We start from the raw sequence: 18,927 nt of genomic DNA, 5'->3' as shown, positions 1-18,927 counted from the left end.
AAGAGGAGGATTGTGTTCCCAGCATAACTCAAAATAAGATTGTGCCAGAAAAGCAAGGCCCAGGACTATCTGGTGACTCTCAGCAATCTGCATGAGGGAAGTACCTAAGATACCCTCAAATAATTATGTAAGTAGCTGACAGTCATAAAGAATCAATAATGTTAGTACTTTCAGAATAAGAGCTTATCCACTCAAAAGAGGGCCCTTCAATGTTCTTAACGGGGGCTTTTGTTAAATGCATAGCATTTAGCTTTAGGAACAAAAGAAGGTAAGCAAAATGTCCCACTCTGCCAGATTCAGCAAAAGGCTGATGTACAACAGCCTCTCCTGATGACAACAACTCTCAACTGAACCAATAAACCATTGAACTGTAACCAGACTAATCAACATGGGCAAATTTACCTTTTTACTTTTTTTTTCTTTGTAGGTTTACAATGACCCTCAGGAGACTATCCTGAAATGTATTTTTATGTTCTTCTGAGTGTTTTTCTTTCTCTAGAGGCCTCAAGGAAACAGATTTTTTAAGGGATGGGTTTTTTGGGGGGGTGTTAAAAAGATTAACACCTCAACATTCATATTCTACTTAATGATTCATTTAATGGAGTTTTATTTTATTACTATTATTAATTATCAGCCATGGAACGAATAGAATGGCCTCTAAATAGTATATAACTTACTGAACAAGCAAAATAATCAGAATAAAATTACCAAAAAAGAGAGAGAAAGAGAGAGAAAAAACAACATAACTTCTACTGTTTTCTAAATCCATACTTCTTGACATTTAATTTAATTAACAAAAAGTTCAATGGGCATGGTTCAAGAGCTTAATAAACATTATTGGCCATAAGATATCTGTTCATATTAGAAAATAAAAAGTTTTTTTTTTAAATGTTACTTATCATTAACTTGTAAACTTTAAGCTTTGAAGGGATGTTGGAAACCGTGTAATTCAATCTCTTCATTTTCATTCCCAAAATAAGGATCCAGGAGAACAAGGTTTAAGACCTTGTACATCAGCACAAGACTCCAACCTTCTGACTTCAAGTCCCTAGTTCTCCACAACTAATTTCCTTGTCATTGTTGCTTTCCTATTCTATTTCTCATGGATAGCCCAAGAATATTTGATGATGAAATACCTATAAATATTGCTTTTAGAATTTCCTACACTTCCATGATTCAAAATGGATAGTTTTAATGGCTAAGTACTTTCAGTAAAGAAGATAATTTCCACCTTGTGTTTTTGTTTATTGAAATTTAGTGTTACATTACATATAATTTTATTTTATATTAACTAGAAAAATTTATCTGTATTTTGCCCTTCCAAAATCAGAAAGGTAAGTGAACAAATGAATGACTGAATGAATGAATGATAAAATATCTTTTTAATTTAAGAGCAAGCCAACAAGCTAGATATTTGCATAGCCACTATTTTGATTGAAACTTCCTTTAAATGTGCTTCCTTTCTAGCTAGCATATGTGAAAACTGACCTCTTACCATTTACATACCTACCTAGAAGTCATGTGATAGGGTTTTACATCAAGCTGTCAATTATGATAAAAGACACAATAAGAATGGCCCTACTGTTGATAGCCTACTTCCTGACTTGATGGAATAGTTTGCTGACAGTCCACTTGTATGCTTCCCATTGCTTGCCTCATTAATAAATGCCTAATTTTTCCAGGAGTTTCAATGTGTCAAACTTTGACTTTGTCATTTCTAGAAATATTATAAAGGGATCTCGACTAATATCTCAGTTAAAAAAAAAGAAATAGAGAGGCAATTTTTAAAAGGTTATTTTGTGTAACAGAAACTTTCAATTTTGATGTTGAAACTCTAGGTTCAAATTCTATCAAGTGTGAAAATATTTTGATATAACTAAGCTCAGTAACTGAACTTGAAATAATAGCATTACACAGTCATGCAGGCAGTGTAACATGCTGAAGCAGAGCACCAGTGAAATCCATGCAATTGTGATTCAAAGGACCTGAAGCTGTCAGGCCACTCATTCATTAGCTCTAGTCACTAGCTGTAGTCACAGGTAGCATGTATATATAGTCTAGAAATCACCATTTTGGAATTTGTAAAAAGAAGTCTTATTACTTACAAACTAGACCTTATTTCTTTTGTTTCACTGGAGTGGGGGTGGGGCACAAAAGCGAGTTTACACTTACTCTGCCTAAAATCTTGAATGTCTATCAAAAGTTAACATGTGCCTCCATGGCTATGTTGAATGCGGATCTTTTATTTCTCAACAAGAACCTCTTTGCTGCAAACTCCTATTTATAATTTGCAATAAAAATATGTTGCATTGATGTGTGATAGCAGAGATTTAACCTTTAATATGACCTTATACTCAATTGCAATGGTGATAGTCAAATTAACTATGCCTCCTTTAAACTGCTAAAATTTATAAGATAGCAAATAAAGAAGGCCTGAGGCCGTAGCAAATTTATTATGAGGTGTAAATTTAAGTAAGTTGCCTCATATTACCCATTAATGTTAAAATTGTTAGACTAGATGAATTTATAATTTATAAGCAACAGGAAACATTTTGCTAGTTTCATTTTCTCAAGGAGATAAAATTTGGTAAATGTAGTTTCTTCACTCTCTATAGAAAGAAACATGCACTTAGTTTATACAGTCAAAAGTAGGTCAAGAGACAGTGTATTTTACTGAACTTCTATGAACATTAGAGATATCTTCCATGCTTCTAAAAATATTCCAAATCACAATAAGACCTTTCCTAGTAGAGTCTAAGAGAATTAAGTTGGCCAAAGCAGGACCCAAGAGTTCTTCATGCTACCAGCCATCTTCTAATAGAAAATTTTAAGAAAGACTAAAATTGTAATTGAAGTTCTGATTTGAAGATATTTTCCCCATGTCAACAGTAAATGCAATTAAGCAATAATCCAAAGGACTGACATGTTCCAAATCTTGAAAATCATTCAGGATCGTGTTAAAAGATAAAGAGAAACTCTAAAGGCAAGCCCTGATTATCTGGCAAGAGCTGGCTACTTTGACTAATTAGAAAGGATTACTTTTAATGGTAAGTTATCAGCTGGGTTACATGAATCTTTAAAAAACATTCTTCATAACCGTGATTTTGTTTTTTAGATTCAAATGAGGTTTCATAGTTGCAATGAGAAGTGAAATTCCAATGTCAGACTAAGCTAGTATTCAAGACAGTTAAAAGCCAGCATTGAACATTAATGACAATTGTAAAAAAAAAACCCAGATGAATGTATAATTACTAGTAACAACTACATGCATCAAGTGTGAAAGCATGTACATATACTACTCAGATGTTATTCATTTTTTCAGATTATCATTCATATAACTCTTATAAGTAGAGGGCAGGGTAACATCTCAGTTTAGGAATACAGTATACTTGTGTGCTAAAAATGGCTATACTGAAACTTTACTATCTTATCATTTTGTGAAAAGATTAGTCAATAATTTAAAGTGTATTGTTAAACTCCAATTTATGTAGGCTACATTAATGTTCTTTTGTAAAAAAAAATAGCACTCAACAATCCACATCAATACTTTTCATAACCTAAACGAATAAATCTTTATAAAGCAACTGCCATGAACTGGAGAATGTACCTGGTAACGATATTTATTCTTCAGGGGTCATGTATATTAAAGGTTATGGGGAATGTTTAAAAGAACGCTCTCAAAGAAAACCATTGCCTTTCTAATTCTGAATTTATCCTAGCTAATATAAAATGATTGATTACCTTTATTTCATGTACCCCTTGATTTTCCTTTTCATTCATCATTGAATGCTTTAAACCAAATGCATTTAGAACCTGCCGTTAGAAGAGTGTTCTCTTTTAAATCTTTGTAAAGTAATGAAAGGGCACAGTAAATCAATCTCATTTGTGCTGTAGGAAAGAATAACCCTTACTCTACTGAGTCATTCCAACTACTCTGTCTTTCCATATCTAGATAGGAAGCATAAAACTTCATCTCTACTAGTCTTAAAATGTAAAAGGTAAAATAAGCTTTTAACTAGAAACTTAGTTCATGTATATATATATATATATATAAATATATATATATATATATAAAATACATACACACACCCATACACACACAAAAAGCTATGCATTTATATTGTTCTGCATTATCTTAGAATTTGCAGTTCATTATAAATCTGGAGCACTGGGATTCTTCAGATTAAAAATTGGCATTAGCCTCATTCATTATACAAAGGATAGAGGACAAATGAGCTACCTGTGTAGTATTTAAAATTTTTAATTGTAAAGCATACATAGACTTCTCTTCCAAGCTCAATATGCATCATGTATTCCATAAATACCAACTGCATTTAACTGAAAAAACTATATTCATATGCTAAGTATATGCATTCATATTTTAATATATTCACTTAACATCGTCCACTTAAATAACAAGTGGCAATCCTTGATTTAAAATTTGTAGTTTAGTAATCACATGTGTCCAGATCTCTTATCTATAGTAAACTCATATTTTCACATTACTGTTTCCTAAAGTTTTCTAAATTTCCTAAATTTTCTAAGTTTTCTAAATTTATCTTTAGATTTATGAAAGAAGTAACTTTTATATTAATGAACTTTTGTGATTTTAATTATGTGAAGCTCCAACATTAGTCACAGTGGTTAAAAAAATGCTGCTGTGGCTTAGGACAGGGAAGGAGGAAGATTGAGTCTATATACAGGCAATTGGACTATTGTAATATGGGGCTAAAGCCTTAAATAATGGACACGTTATGTGAATTAAAAATTAACTGGAAATTAGAGATGTGTCATAAGGAATAATGCAAATCTCATGACAAAAATATTTCTCAAAAAAGGATAATAATTTATAAATTTCTGAACCTATAAATGCTGCATATGTTTGAAAAGCGCAATAAATACATACATTTGTCAAAGAGGGCCATATTATAGTAATTACAATGCATTTCATATTAAGTAATTTTAGAGGTGTAAAAAGCAATATTCCAGAGAATTATGTTGAAAGGCCAATGGCTGGCAAAACTACCTAATTACTTTTTAGTTTTTATAACTGTATACAGATGTTTTCAGTTAATGCTCAATCTGTCTTGTTTTTTTTTTCTTTTTCTAAACATGGCAAAACATCAAGTATTCTGAATAAGCTATATCATTGTGGTTTTCCCTGAACTATGCATGTGGTGACCTTTAATATATGCAGTCTGCCACCTTGGCCTGTGGATGGAAAGGATTCAAGAATTCCACATGAAGAGATAAACCACAGCAAGCATAATAGAGGGGGGTGGGTCTAGAACAAAGAACCTGTGTCACTTGCTACGTTAATAAAATCTCATCTATATACACAGAAAACTTACACATGAAGAGCAACTTGGTTAATATCAGCTCTTAATTATCCATTATGGCCTATGTTTCCCTATGAAATACTTTGCATACTGTTAATTTCAAACTGTTCTCCTAGCAAAACTTGACAGCAGTAAACATATGCATCATAAAATATATCTAAATTCTGAAAGGTTTAGAATTATTTCAGTTACCCTGTAACTAGAATCATGGGATTTCTCTATTGGTATTTTGAATGCTTTGACTGTGGCTAATTTGTTTATAAGCCACCATTAATCCTGGCTGTATATTTTCACAGTTTGGGTAAACACTTCATTTGCATTAAATTTACAACATTAATGAGATGTGAAATTTAAAATGCTACTTGAAACATAAATGATGTAAGAAAGCAGGACCAAAAAAAGTGTTTTATCACATCTGAAATCACTAAACCAATTTAAACCTATTAAAACAGGAATGATGTGGCGCCTGAGATTTTAGCTTCATAACTCATCTTCCTGGACTAAAGCACAAAAGTGAGGAGTAAAACATCTGGAAAATATGATATTGCTTCAAAAACACAATTTATGTACTCTTCCGACTCTAGTTGGCTTTAAAATTGGTTTTAGTGTTTGTATTTGAGAGCTAGAGGCTAGTTAAGTTCTCAATAGTCAGGAAGACTGTGAAATACTCGGGTTGAAACAACAGTGTTCACGGATACTGTCAATATATACTACGGAGATGGAAGAAGTTGTAAGTCAATTTGAGAAATTCTGTTCAGAGAGATGAGAAACAAAGGATAAATGAGGGGGAAAAATTTGGAAAACAAAGTGATCAATTTTGATCTCAGAAGCCCCGTGAGCCCCATCCTGAGTCCAGATCTGAGAGGCAACATGGAGAAAAGCGCCGAAGCAAAGCGTGGCTACCCCAGTACACCTGTGTGAAACGTGCCCACCTGTTGCTGATGTAGGAAGGATGGGTCTCTTGGACTTAGTCCCACATATCGATTGGCTTGAGATGTGCCTGAGGCTGTGTAGGCTGATTAAGGAAGAACAAAAACAAAGATAAAAATTGTGAACTATCAGAATGAACACCCTGTCCATGTATAAGAAACCCAGAGAAGAGGGATTTGCAACCAAAAAGACGGGGTCTCCATTTCTCTTTTGTCCGAGTGAATATCAAGTGATAGAAAAGAAATGGTAACTCTATTCAACTCATCTAGTTTATCTCCACTAAAATATCTGAGTAAACCACATCCTGTCTTTTGGTGTCTGTATCTCTCACTTATGTGCTCCAAGTAGTCCTGCAGGGTTATCAAGGACTGACTACGCAGAAGGGGCACTTTCTGAGATATACTTGTTGACTAGGTATTAGTGGCCTAATAATGAATAGAATAATCAATGATGGACGGTAATACTAAATGTAAACTTAGACTGAAAGATTGTCAGATAAAGTGTCAACTTTTAATGAGAAGTTTTAAGCAGTTGTGTTTGATGAGTACGAGTATAGATGAAACATCTTACTGAAAAGTTTCACTAAAAAGGAAAATCCAGAATTACTATTCTTAAAGATTCCATTGTTTTGCATTGTGAAGAATGTGTTAATTAAAGTGAATCAAGTCAGTACTTTATTGAATGTGAAAATGTCACCAAGTTTGATAGAAATGCTTTTGAAAATAATTTCCATAAATGTAAAAAAAAAACAAACGTATCTTGTGATTGGCCAGGGAGTTGATTGCGCCTTCTAAATATTTGGTCACCTGATAGTAAGTAAACACTGATGGTGACACTCCTCACAGTCCTGTGGTCTTGTTTGCAAGTGCTTTTTGCACCAAGTGTTTTTGATACAGACTGGTGAATTTTCCACTGGAAAGTTCTTTCTATCCCTAAAATCTTTTGCTTCTTAACAAGAAAATAAGTGTTTCTTCCTACCACTAACTGCACTGTTTCATGTCAGAATAGCAGAGAATGAAATTTCCACAGTATATTACACCTGTAAGTCCAAAGAAAGCTATTTGCTTGGTTTAAAAGTGTCAGATTAATGAGGAATTCAGGCATTAATTTTAAGTAGAATAGGTTTTTTTAAATCAATATATTATTCTGCAATTTAAAGAATTACAGAATTTGATCCTAGAGGCTTTTAAGGTCAACCTTATCTTCACAGCTCATCTTTTACTCCTAGCTAAAAGGTCCACATAAAGACAGCCATCAGCAACCAGTGGTCCTACTCCATTTCCAGCTTCTGGAATTCAACACAGGGCTGGACCTCCACAAAAGAGACTCATTCTTACAAAGTAAGCAATAAATCTGCACTGTTTTTTTTTTTTCGGTTTTCCAATTAGGAAAAGGAGGTTTCCATGACTTCTGTGCTTTCTTTAACATTACTGACTTATCAGGTCAATCATTGACCAGTGGCTCATTATCAGTGGTACTTAGGCAGCTGGAACTAGGAGTTGGTTGATAAGGAAAAAAAATGACTCCTTAGATTTATGTAGGAGTTTGGAATGGACTGATGTTGTCATCTTAATATAATGAAGATACATCTTTTCATACTTTACAATTTTGTTAGTCAAATCAGATCCCTTTTTGAACAACCTGTGAGTATTGAAGCAGTTCATTAACAGGCTGCAAGTACTGCCATTAATTGAGACTTAGGTCTGATCCTCTTATTGAACCTCATAGAACAGTACCACAATAAGAATTTCAGACATTTCTGGAACTTCATTTGCTCACTTATAATTGGTGCTTTCAATTATCTTCTGAAAAGCTCTTTTGTCTATGTGCTTTTGTATTTAAATTGCTAACCTTGCTTCCACAAAGATGCCATGATATTCATTTTTTAAATTTGTATATAGTTTTTTTTTCAAGTATAATAGCCTGGCTCAAGTGGTAGACTGCCTGTACGGCAAACTCAAAGTCCTGAGTTCAAACCCAGGACTTCCTGCTTCCAACTTGAAATTTGTAGGTAGTTTTTAGTAACTGTGATGTACATAGCAAAGCTATAAACAAAGGAATTTTAAAATTTCCCTGATAATGTTTCATCTATTTTTCCATTAGGGATGTGTTCACTTGTGTAGAACCTTATGCCAAAAAGTGAATTACTAAGCATCGGTGATTACTGATGGGCACTGAAAAACCTATTTGGATTTATTAATTCATAGGGGCTGTGAATTTTGAGAAATAAAAGCTAAGATTAACTGTACACTTAAAGTATTGTTCATTTTTCTTAAGTTTTTAAGGGATCATCTAAAAAAAAGTTCCAATGGCCAAGAAAGAGTATATGATAGACTTCTGGTTGTGTAATTCCACACAAGAATTTCCAGAGCTCTAGGATTTCTTGGCTCTAGAAAACATGGACAGCCTAACTTTAAGACATATTTGTATATAATTGTGGACGTGTACGCTAATTCTTCCCAAATGGAAGTGTACCATTCTACTTCCTATTTGTTTATATATTGGTTTCACTTCTAAGAAGCTAGTAGTTCGGGTGAAGCCAAATGAAAATTCATTTCTTATATACTTCTGAGTATTCTACACGAAGAAGCAATGGAATCATTTGGCTAACTGGTATGTGCTATTTAAGAGTAGAAGCTAAATCTATGACATTTAAGATGTTGTGAAACATTAATATGTATACAATCTAATTAATGTATCATGATAGGAAAAATAATAAAAAGTTTTAAAGAAAAAGTTGTAGATAAGGATGTGCAGATTACTTACATGTGCTTAATGCTAAGCTTTGAATGTTCTTGCTGCACTCAACATTGTGAGACTATTCCTAACAATTACATAACTTACAGCAAGGTAAACATATAATTATCTTACAGAGGCACTGATTCAATCTGTCTGGTGTAAGGACTTGGTTTCTATAGGAGTGCTCCAATAAGTACAATTATCTAATCTTTCTTTTGTGATATAAAAACCTTGCACACTGTGTTATGTTACTCAGTGTGATTTCAATGTATACCTTGAACGAGCAGGCATGGCTTATTTTCTGTTATAGTTGTTTTCTCAAACAAATATGCCTCTCCCTTTTCAAATACGAAGCACGGATGGGAATTTGATAAGGGAGAGCATGTGACATCCAGGCCACATACATGCCTGCTTGTTCCACTTAAATGAGAAATCTCCATCGGGTCAGGTACCTGGAAAAGTTGCGTGTTTTCCATCTTGGATCAGTTATCCAATGGTGGCACCTTTGATGGACATTTCTCATTTCCTACAGAAATACTTACTGGTTGCTGTAGGTGAAGCTGCCTCACCTTCAGTGGATGTAGTGATGGGTTTAGTATCTGTCATGGTCAGGGTCACAGGTCGCACTGCACTGGGATGGGGAGAGGGTGCCAAGACAGGAGTGAAATGGCCAGGCACTTTCCCTACTACTTGACCACTGCTGTTAGGCTACAAAACAAAAACAGAATGCCGGGTGAAACAATCCAAAAGACAGTCATCTTGTTCAACACATGCAGTCACGTGGATCCTGCATGCCGGTAACTACTATGCCCTCTCAAGTCTGAGTTGGAGGCCAGCCAATGGTTAGTGTAATAAGGAGAAGCAGTTTTTTCTTAAAAAAAAAAAAGATTTTCTTCTTGAAAACACTTTGCATATGTTGATTTTGTCTTTACAATATCCCTGGAAGCCAAGTAAACTTGATTCATTCATTTAGGAGGCCAAAAAACTAATAGGAGGCTCCAATCTTTAACTCAAGCTAAAATGAAATTCTTTCCTAAACTATCTATCTTTGGATCCCAATGATGCTGTATTCTCTACTCTTCTAATCAGAGTCCATTGGTTTTAAAAAAGAATTTTCCTCCTAATTGATAACATGACCAACACAAGAGACACAAGAACATCTGGGATAGGAAACACATCTCTTTCCATCACTGATAGTCAAGGATCCATTCTTCATGCAAAACTCTGGCTTTCTCTCAAAAACAGACTCACACATACAACAGGCAATTTAGATTCCAGGGTCTCCACTCAACTTCTAATGCCTCACTAGTACAAGCAGATGCCATGAGATATAAAGCATCTAAAATTTCAGAGGTACACAATGATATAAAATACCAAACTAGCTCTGACTTTTCCTAAAGAAAGTTAAAATGTACTGAAGTAAAGCAGAGGATAATGAAACATACTTTGCTATTTGAGTGAATCTTCTACTGCTGTGTATGGAGAGTTACACAGAACACTAAATGTTGTTTAGTGTTGACATTTGTGAAAAGTCACTGAGAATTATCCTCTGGACAAAGACAGTAAAGATGTTATCTTACTTTTAACTCCTTGGTGGAAAAAATAGTTTATGTGGTAGGAAACAAAATCTTGAGGATACACTCAAGGAATCTTGCAATAAATGACTCTAGACAAAGAATGCTACTTTTAATAACAGTTATGCTGCACTGCATGATGCTCATAACAATTTCATGGGAGGTTATTCTCTGCAAAGATCTAATCTTTATCATTTCAACTGTTAAAAGCAAATAAGCAATGAGAAAGAATATTTATCTAAATAGCTATATATAAATTACAAGCAGACACTTCTTTAAAGAAAAAGATAAAGAGCTTTTCGTACTCAAATGTTGTGACTCAAGAGATATAAACTAAGTTTCAGGGCTCCATTGAGGCTATTTTCTTTATTTTGTAAAGAAAATGCACTTCTTGAATATCCTGACTATTCATCATGGGTAATTTTAAGTATTTAACTTTATGGCAGGAAAATTGACCAGAGTTTTCCTCTATGGAAACCTATGGGAGAGTTATATCTTTAAACTAATTTTATTCAAAATATTCCATTGAATAGCATGACTGTCTCACTGTAATTGGTGCAGCAGTAATGCAATTAATCTCCAAATTACTGTGAGGAGGAAAAGGCATCTCAGTTGCTTAACAATACAAATCAGTGCAGTGCTGCAGGAGGCTGGGAAGGAGCAGCTGACTGTGGGTGAACCTCCGACTTCTCCCCCATTTCTAGAGCTGAAAAGGTGAATAACAAGAGTTCTACTGAAATATAGTTCAGTTGGTTTTGAGCTAATCACCAAAGTAGATATGATGTTCCTAAAAGAACACTTCCACAGTATAAAAGATCCATTTTCCTTTTGGAGGGAAATAGTTTAGTTCTAAAGGAGTTCATCAGTTTCGGTTATTTGAATACTGAAAATGACTCCTTTATGTGTCTTATTGGAGGAAGAAGAAAGCTCTCATTTTATCACTCGTGAAATATTCATTGGTAAAAGTGTTTCTGAATGGGGCTCACCAAAACAGTTTGATAGTACCTACCTTGAACGGAAACAGAATGACAAGCTTTTCAAGGAGATGCTGTAGCTGAATATATTAAGCTGCCTGCCTACTCTACAACTTTTCTACTGGACTTGAAGAAACAGAATCTTACAGATGTTTCTCCCTTTTATAAGCAATAAGATGGACAAAGAAAGAATTCCCCAGCCAAAGCCAACTCTACAGAGACAAAGGAATGTGTGTGTGTGTGTGTGTGTGTGTGTGTGTGTGTGCGTGCGCATGCACACGCTCGTGTGTGCCTTCCGTTCTGCAGCAGTTTAAAAAGGTGAAGCTATGGTACAAAGCTTCTATCTTTTAAAGATGCTATTGGAATGAAACTCTCATACTCTGAAAATGAAGAAGAGGTGTCTTACCTGAAGCTGAACCTGAACAGCATTGGGAAAGGATTATCCTACTTAGTACATTGTTCCTATTAGACAGAATCCTGAGCGAGTTTCTGCCTTTTGTTTTTTAACTGAGATGAGAGTGAGATACTAAGTGAGATTTTTACCTTGAAAACTTAAAAACCAAGAACAATAAGGCAGATTATCACCTAATATGCTCTCTTAACCTATAAAGAAATAGAAATATACGTAAAACAAGCACTGAATAATTAAAGAAATGCATAACACTAAAGGCCTGATTTTAATTTGCATAATTTTTCCCCTAACAGTGCCTAATTAAGACATCAGTTAAAAAAAATCCAATGGAACTCTAAGATTTTCCACACTGAATTAACGTTAAGGACTTTTAATGGATGTCTTAATTAGACTTTGTTATTCAGAAAAATTCTACACAAATTAAAATCAGACCTTGTGTGCACTATTCCCAGCTGAGTCTAGCAAAATGCTCTATGGAACTGAGACTTTCGAAACCATCCTGTGACAGCAAATTTCATTTTTAAATAAATCCACTAAAATCCCTATCTTACTTGGTTGTCAAGTGCATTATAGTTATTACACCAGCCTGACATTTTCTTCTAATATACAAATAGTAAGTTTAACTTCAAAATGCTTAGTTTAGTATATGAGTTAGTGGAGCTAAGGTGAAGATTTTTTTTCTAAGTAATCCAAAGGGGGCTAGATATGTCATTATTAAAAAAAAAAACTTCAATAAGGACCATTTTGCTTCTAAAATTTGTTAAAATACAAATCAAGACAAAACTTTCCTTTCTCACTTTTCCTTATTAAGTATGATTGATATCACATATTATTCACTTCTATTTTAGTAACTTCATAGCAAGTAATGATAGAATGCTTAAAATTCCCCAAAGCATAAAGGGTATAAGAAGAGGTGGACAGGAGTCTTGGAGGTAAAAGAGGAAAGCCAAATATTAGACAAAAAGATCAAAATTACAAAGCAGTTTATAGATAGCATAATAACTGATAGATACATTTTTGACACGGAGACTGTCTACTCAATTGTAGAAAAACCTCTTACACAATATCCCTACTTGAAGTGAGCTCTCCCTAGAAGAATCACATATCTAGGAAGTAAGAAATGCACATGAGTCACTAAACTCATATAATGAATCTCTAAAACCACTGTACAATGTTTACCAGGAAAGAAAAGATGCTTCTAGTAATGCCACTCATTATTAAGTATAAGTCAAGTCCCTGCAAAGAGTATTCAAGGTGTCATCCAACATGGAGAATGTTTACATTACAAAGCTTCTTTCAATACCTAATAACTGGTCTGTAAATACAACCCTAAGTTCTTCTGTGTGTGTTTATTTTAGCACATACCATGCTCCTGCCTATAATGAACACTTTGACTCTGTGTCGAACCAGGTATTTCAATGGTGGCAACTCCAGCACAGAACGTTTTTTTGTTTGTTTGGCAATGAATATTCTGCATAAACTTTCCCTTTTGTCAATGAAAATCCAAAAACATCTTCAGAAATGTACCCCTTTGGGGCAACACACTTCCTACCTGTCATTCATCCACCTGTACATACACACTTATTGAGTCACCAAGAATTTCCTGAAGATGGATTGCAAGGCTTGATGTTCTGCCAGACATAGTGTCTGACTAACCTTCATGTCTTAGGGTTAGACCTGTCCCATCTCCCTTAGGCTCTAATCTTATTTTTTTTCCTCTTATTTTTACCTGGCTGGTTTGCGGACTGGATGGATCATAAGAAGGTACATAGTTCTTCAGAGTATCCTGAGGATTCAGGTGGGGAGGATATCTGATTGTTGGGTGAGAAAAGTAGCTCGATGGGGCTGGAGGAAGGATAGCTTGTGTTGGAAATGGCAACGGTGAGGGTGGAGGTGGAGTTCGAGTTGAGATGACTGCAGAACACAGAAAAGGAAAGATTGACTTGTCAGCAGTTGCCTTCATGTTTCATTCCAGTCCTAAAGAATGCTGTGGTGGCTATTCATCACCAGTGTCTATTTCTGTGTCCTCTTTTGATCCAAGTCAAAAATAAATACAAATAAACGAAGAATAAATGCTTAATGTTTTATGAGATAACTTAGCAAACAATATGAAACAAATCCTTTTCACGACTTATAAATGAAAATTGTTTGCAATGACTTTTTCAGTCTTGTAATTTTGCAAAAAAATAAAAGCTCCAGTGATAATTTGCTTGCAGGAAATACAAAAAATTAAGAATGTATATTGTAAAACAATTATAAATATAATTTTATGATCACAACTGGTCCTTGAATATTCTGGGCACTGTTTCTGGGATTACTCTGAATTGTTAATACAATGCAGATTTTCTAAGCCTAAACCTAGGTGAGGAGGTGAGGTAAGGGCTGAGATGCCAGAATGTATATTTCATTCTAGTGCTCTACGTAATACTTCCCTGCACTGAAATATGAGCACCTTTTGTCAAAAGATAAATTTCAGAGAATAGTTGTATACTTCCTAAAACAAAAGTCCCTGTGGAAGTATTATGCATGTATACCAACTTGAAAGTACACCTTAAGGAAATATAAACATCTAAGTGTAACTGCATATCTTTTTATTTAGTATCTAAATCTCAGCTAAAGTTAATCATTGTCTTTGTTCGTGAGATACACCTGAATCTCTATTGTGGTTCCTCTGTGTTTCAGTACCAATTTGGCCTGAGTACTTCTGGAAAAAGATCTCTATTTTATTATTATCAGTATTACTACTATTATTAATAATAATTTGCTGAGATCTCTTTCTGACTGAACTGACACTACTCAGATCTTAATACATATCTCCATACAGCGTGGTACTGTGTTTGCACGGGCTATAGCTGGCCTGGTATAATTTGGTAGAATATGATATTTCAAATTTGAAAGTAAAAATTGGCTACAGGATTTATCTATAAAAGTCATTCTAGTCCCTTGAAAGATGAGAGAAAAACAAAACACAGTAAAAAAATGTTTTCCTTCATTTTCAAAGAATGTATGCGTAATATAAACATATGCATTTCTTGCCTACATTATTTCAAAGCCTTCCAAATTGTCTTTCTTCCTCCAGTCTTGCTCCTTCCAACATATAACCTTTATAGTTCTATATGACTGATTTTTGTTTAAAGCTCATCATCAAAATTAGATAGCTTTTTGCTAAATATCCTTATATAGCTTCTTCCTACTACTTCTTGGTAAAAGTCCCAATACATAATGCCCATTGTGTTTTATGACCTAGTTGTGAATAACTTCTTTGGCCTCAACTCTGGCCATATTAAAATGAATGAAGTCTTGGCTACATGGCAGCTTCTTGCTGCAGCGACCTCTAAGGTACTTGGACATGTTGTTGCCTCTGCCTTAATCACTCTTCCTCCTGGTTTGTTGTTCCTTTTTGTGATGAACTCATCCTTAAAACCTTCAAAACACATTTCTTCCCAGCACCTAAGCTTCCTCCAAGTACACAATCCTGTTCACATTAGATGCCTGGCCAATGATGTGGTCCTTGACTCCACACTACATAAACTCTTTAAGGACAGAAACTGTCTTTCTTGACCAAGATCCCTACAGTAACCCCTCCTACACTAGATACTTAGCAAACAGGACCTTTGGTAGAGGGTTTATTCCAGTTTTCTCAAATTTCATTATATAAAAATATTATGAAATTTTAGGCCATGCATTTTCATACATATTAATATAAACTTTAAATGATTTAAATCAAAGGATTTTTATTTCAACAGATCTTATATCCTATAAGTAAAGATTTTTTTAAAGTAGTCAATTAATTTAAATAAGGATTACCTATCTATAGGTTAAAAGCACTAATAATATTGCTATAAATATATTTACATATAAATCTTTCAGTTATACATATATATGTGTGTGTATGAAACTTTTAGTTTATCACTTTCTAGGACTTAAAGTAATGGGTAAAATGTATATAGTGTTATTTACAAGTTAGATATAATATTTTTAACTTCTGAAAGATTTATCGTTAGTTAAAATACTAACATGAAATACTGTATACTTCTATTGTTTAAATTAAGATATTAGACATGACATCTAGTGTACTAAAAGTTTTGCATGTATGAAAGACTTCCCACATAAAAATATATAGCCTGCAAAATTAAAAACATTGAGAAAAGGGAGGGGTAAGGAAGGATAGGGGAGAATGATGAAAGGGATGACATTGATCAAGATGCATTATGTTTATAAACTGCTTTGATGAACAGCAACATCTTTATACAACTGAAGATTTTTTAAGAGCTTCTTTTGTTTTCCGATTAATTTCACATCCTCAAGAGTGTTGATTTGTGCAGAAAACATCATCTGTAGAAATAATAGCTACATAGATAAATACCTTTGGAAAAACTTCAAAACATACTTGAAGTATCTGGTTTTCTTTTAGCAGAATACACAGAATTGGGAATCCTAACGCTACAGTTAATTATATACTCTATTTTCTAAAGCTCTTATGATGATCATCTTTCTTATAGAAAAGGCCTGGGTAAATATTCAACTATGTAAGATTGGGAATATCTTCTCAAAAATCGATAAGAAAAAAAAATATTCTAAGGTGATTGTAACCTGTGTTGAGAGAATAAGGTCATTATGGATATAATAGTCAACTTTTGCTCTGTCCTCAGGCTTTGGAACCTGAAGACAAAAGAAGACTTCTCTCTTCTATGCCTGAAAATCCTCACCACTGTGTGCGACTCCAGGTATTCCGGGATGATGGTGCTGGGGGAAAGTGCTCAACCTTGGGGAAGAATCCTGGGGAGATGTAGAGCTGAACAATGGCTTTTCAGGCTTCTTCATAGTTGTTGGAGAAGACATATCTGCAAAGGAGGACAGAAAGATTCAAGCTTCATGACCCTGTTAAGCTACCAGGTGTGTGTTAACATAGCAGGTCTCATTTTCCAACATTTTAGTATTTTTCTACTTCGGTTCTTTTACAAAAATCTATACTGAAGGTTAATGACCCAGATATGTGAGAGCTTTAAAGTATCTGTCAAAAACATTCTTTGCTGAAGCTAAGTAACCAAAGGTGTCATTAAAATTAGTTTTTAGAATTATTTTTATTACTAATGAAATCTTGACATTCTAAAAAATCTAGGTATTATTTTTTTCCTTTAGCTCCCCTGCCCCCACCAGTTCACATAAAGGTTTTCCTTAACTCAGCATTTCATTCTTTGATTTATATGATACAGGGTTGTCTTTTGACCTGCTTGACTACACTGTGAAAACAAATAGGGCATAACCTGGTTCAAATGTGAAAAACAACCTTTGAGTATGCTGGTAAATATATCATCGATTTAACATCCTTTATGGAAAACTCATTCACTTGCTTAACAAAATAAATACATTCCTTAATTTGCTCACTGCACAAATATTTACAGCATTCCTCTCTTGGCCAGATAAAGCAGGGATGTTAAGAGAAATAAAAAGTAATTCCTGCTTTAGGGAACATTCATTGTCAGTGAGGAGGAAAATGATAAGAACGGTTGTCCACAGTTAGGAGTGTGTGGAGAGCAGAAATATTGTGACATTTGTTGCTCTATTCCTAGCCTCTATGTTCAGGGCAGTGGTCACCCCAGCCTCCCCAGCTAACAGAAGGTAACCTTCAGGGGTGCCATTTTGAAAATGTAAATGCGAATGGAGTTCCCAAAGAGGAAATGTTCAGTAAAAAGAAGGAATGAAGTATATAAGTAGTTCACATTGTCTGTGGAAAAGTGAAGCATACAGATGAAGAAGGACAAGAGCAATTGACAGGACTCATCCCATGAAGGGCCATGGATTTACTGTATAAATTTTGTCACTGAAATGGGGAAAGCTATGGGATGGGCAAAATATGATCACAATCATGGTTTAGAACAATCCTTCCAGAAACAACATGTAGTATGGTTATTCATCGTGGACCCAGAAATCGTGAAAGCTCTCTTAAGAAGATAAATTGTTGACACATCAATTTTATAAATATTTATTGAAGGCAGACACCCACTAGTTGCTGGGGACACAGTGGTAAAGTGGATTCATTTTCCACTTACATAAAGCTTAAAATCTAGTGAGAGGATAAAGAAATAAAAGGGAACTACAAAATAATATACAATAAGCTGTGATAAATGTACATTAGACTTTGTTCATTTGATCTATAGTTTTTTGTGTGTGTAGTCCTGGCGCTTGAAATCAGGGCCTGGGTGTTGTCCTTGAGCTTTTTTGCTCACGGCTAGTAGTACCTGCCACTTGAGTCATAGCTCTACTTCCAGCTTTTGCTAGTTAATTGGAGATAAGAGTCTCAGAGATTTTCCTGCCTGGGCTGACTTCAAACTGCAATCCTCAATAGCTAGGACTGTAGGCATGAACCATGAGTGCGCAGCTCTGTTCTATAAACATTTAATACTACCAAAAGATAGACTGTGAGGGACTGAGATGAGACTGGATATGGAACTCATACAATCAAATTATAAAACAGAATTTACACAATCAATAACTGATATGGAAGATTGTCATTTAAGTTGATGAGGAATTAGTTGAAACAGGAAATTCTGCACGCAACTCTTGATTATAGGAGAGATGATCCTGAGCTTAACCCCTTAAGTAATGTTGATTTTTATGGGGATTTATAAATTTACAGTAAAATTATCTAATAACAATGTTATAAAATTTACATTATTACCAAAAAATAAATATATATCCAAATAGGTAGACTAATAGTGGATTCTTCTGTACTCATCAGTATTAGCAATTATCAAGCCAAAATCCTCCCTCTCTCCTTTTCTCTCCTTCCCCCTTCTATTTTTTCCCACTCTCCCTACATCCCTTTTATTTCTTTTTGCCACTACCAGGGCTTAAAACTCAGGGCTTGGAACCCTTGTTGGGTTTTTCTGCTCATGGCTGGCACTCTACCACTTTAGCCACACTGACACTTTTGTCCCCTGCATTACTTTGAAGCA

General features: G+C 34.5%; 1 protein-coding gene across 7 annotated transcripts in view; it reads right to left on the bottom strand.

Moving 5' to 3' along the window:
* Nucleotides 1-18,927, bottom strand: part of Nfib (nuclear factor I B) — a 227,363-nt gene that overhangs the window by 24,395 nt on the left and 184,041 nt on the right. For 3 of the 7 annotated variants that reach the window (XM_070033157.1, XM_070033160.1, XM_070033159.1), the window contains exons 7-10: nt 16,678-16,812; nt 13,698-13,882; nt 9,551-9,716; nt 6,272-6,354 (exon numbers count right to left, since the gene is read on the bottom strand). In XM_070033157.1, coding sequence (XP_069889258.1) covers nt 6,272-6,354; nt 9,551-9,716; nt 13,698-13,882; nt 16,678-16,812 — 569 coding nt within the window. The remainder of the gene's footprint in view (nt 1-6,271; nt 6,355-9,550; nt 9,717-13,697; nt 13,883-16,677; nt 16,813-18,927) is intronic. The other 4 variants (XM_070033158.1, XM_070033161.1, XM_070033163.1 and 1 more) reach the window with 2 other exon arrangements.

Source organism: Dipodomys merriami, unplaced genomic scaffold, assembly GCF_024711535.1.
Source record: "Dipodomys merriami isolate MVZ:Mamm:240054 unplaced genomic scaffold, mDipMer1.0.p SCAF_22, whole genome shotgun sequence".
NCBI lineage: Eukaryota > Metazoa > Chordata > Mammalia > Rodentia > Heteromyidae > Dipodomys > Dipodomys merriami.
Note: the sequence above shows the minus strand (reverse complement) of the source record. Positions and strands in the feature narration are given on the sequence as shown.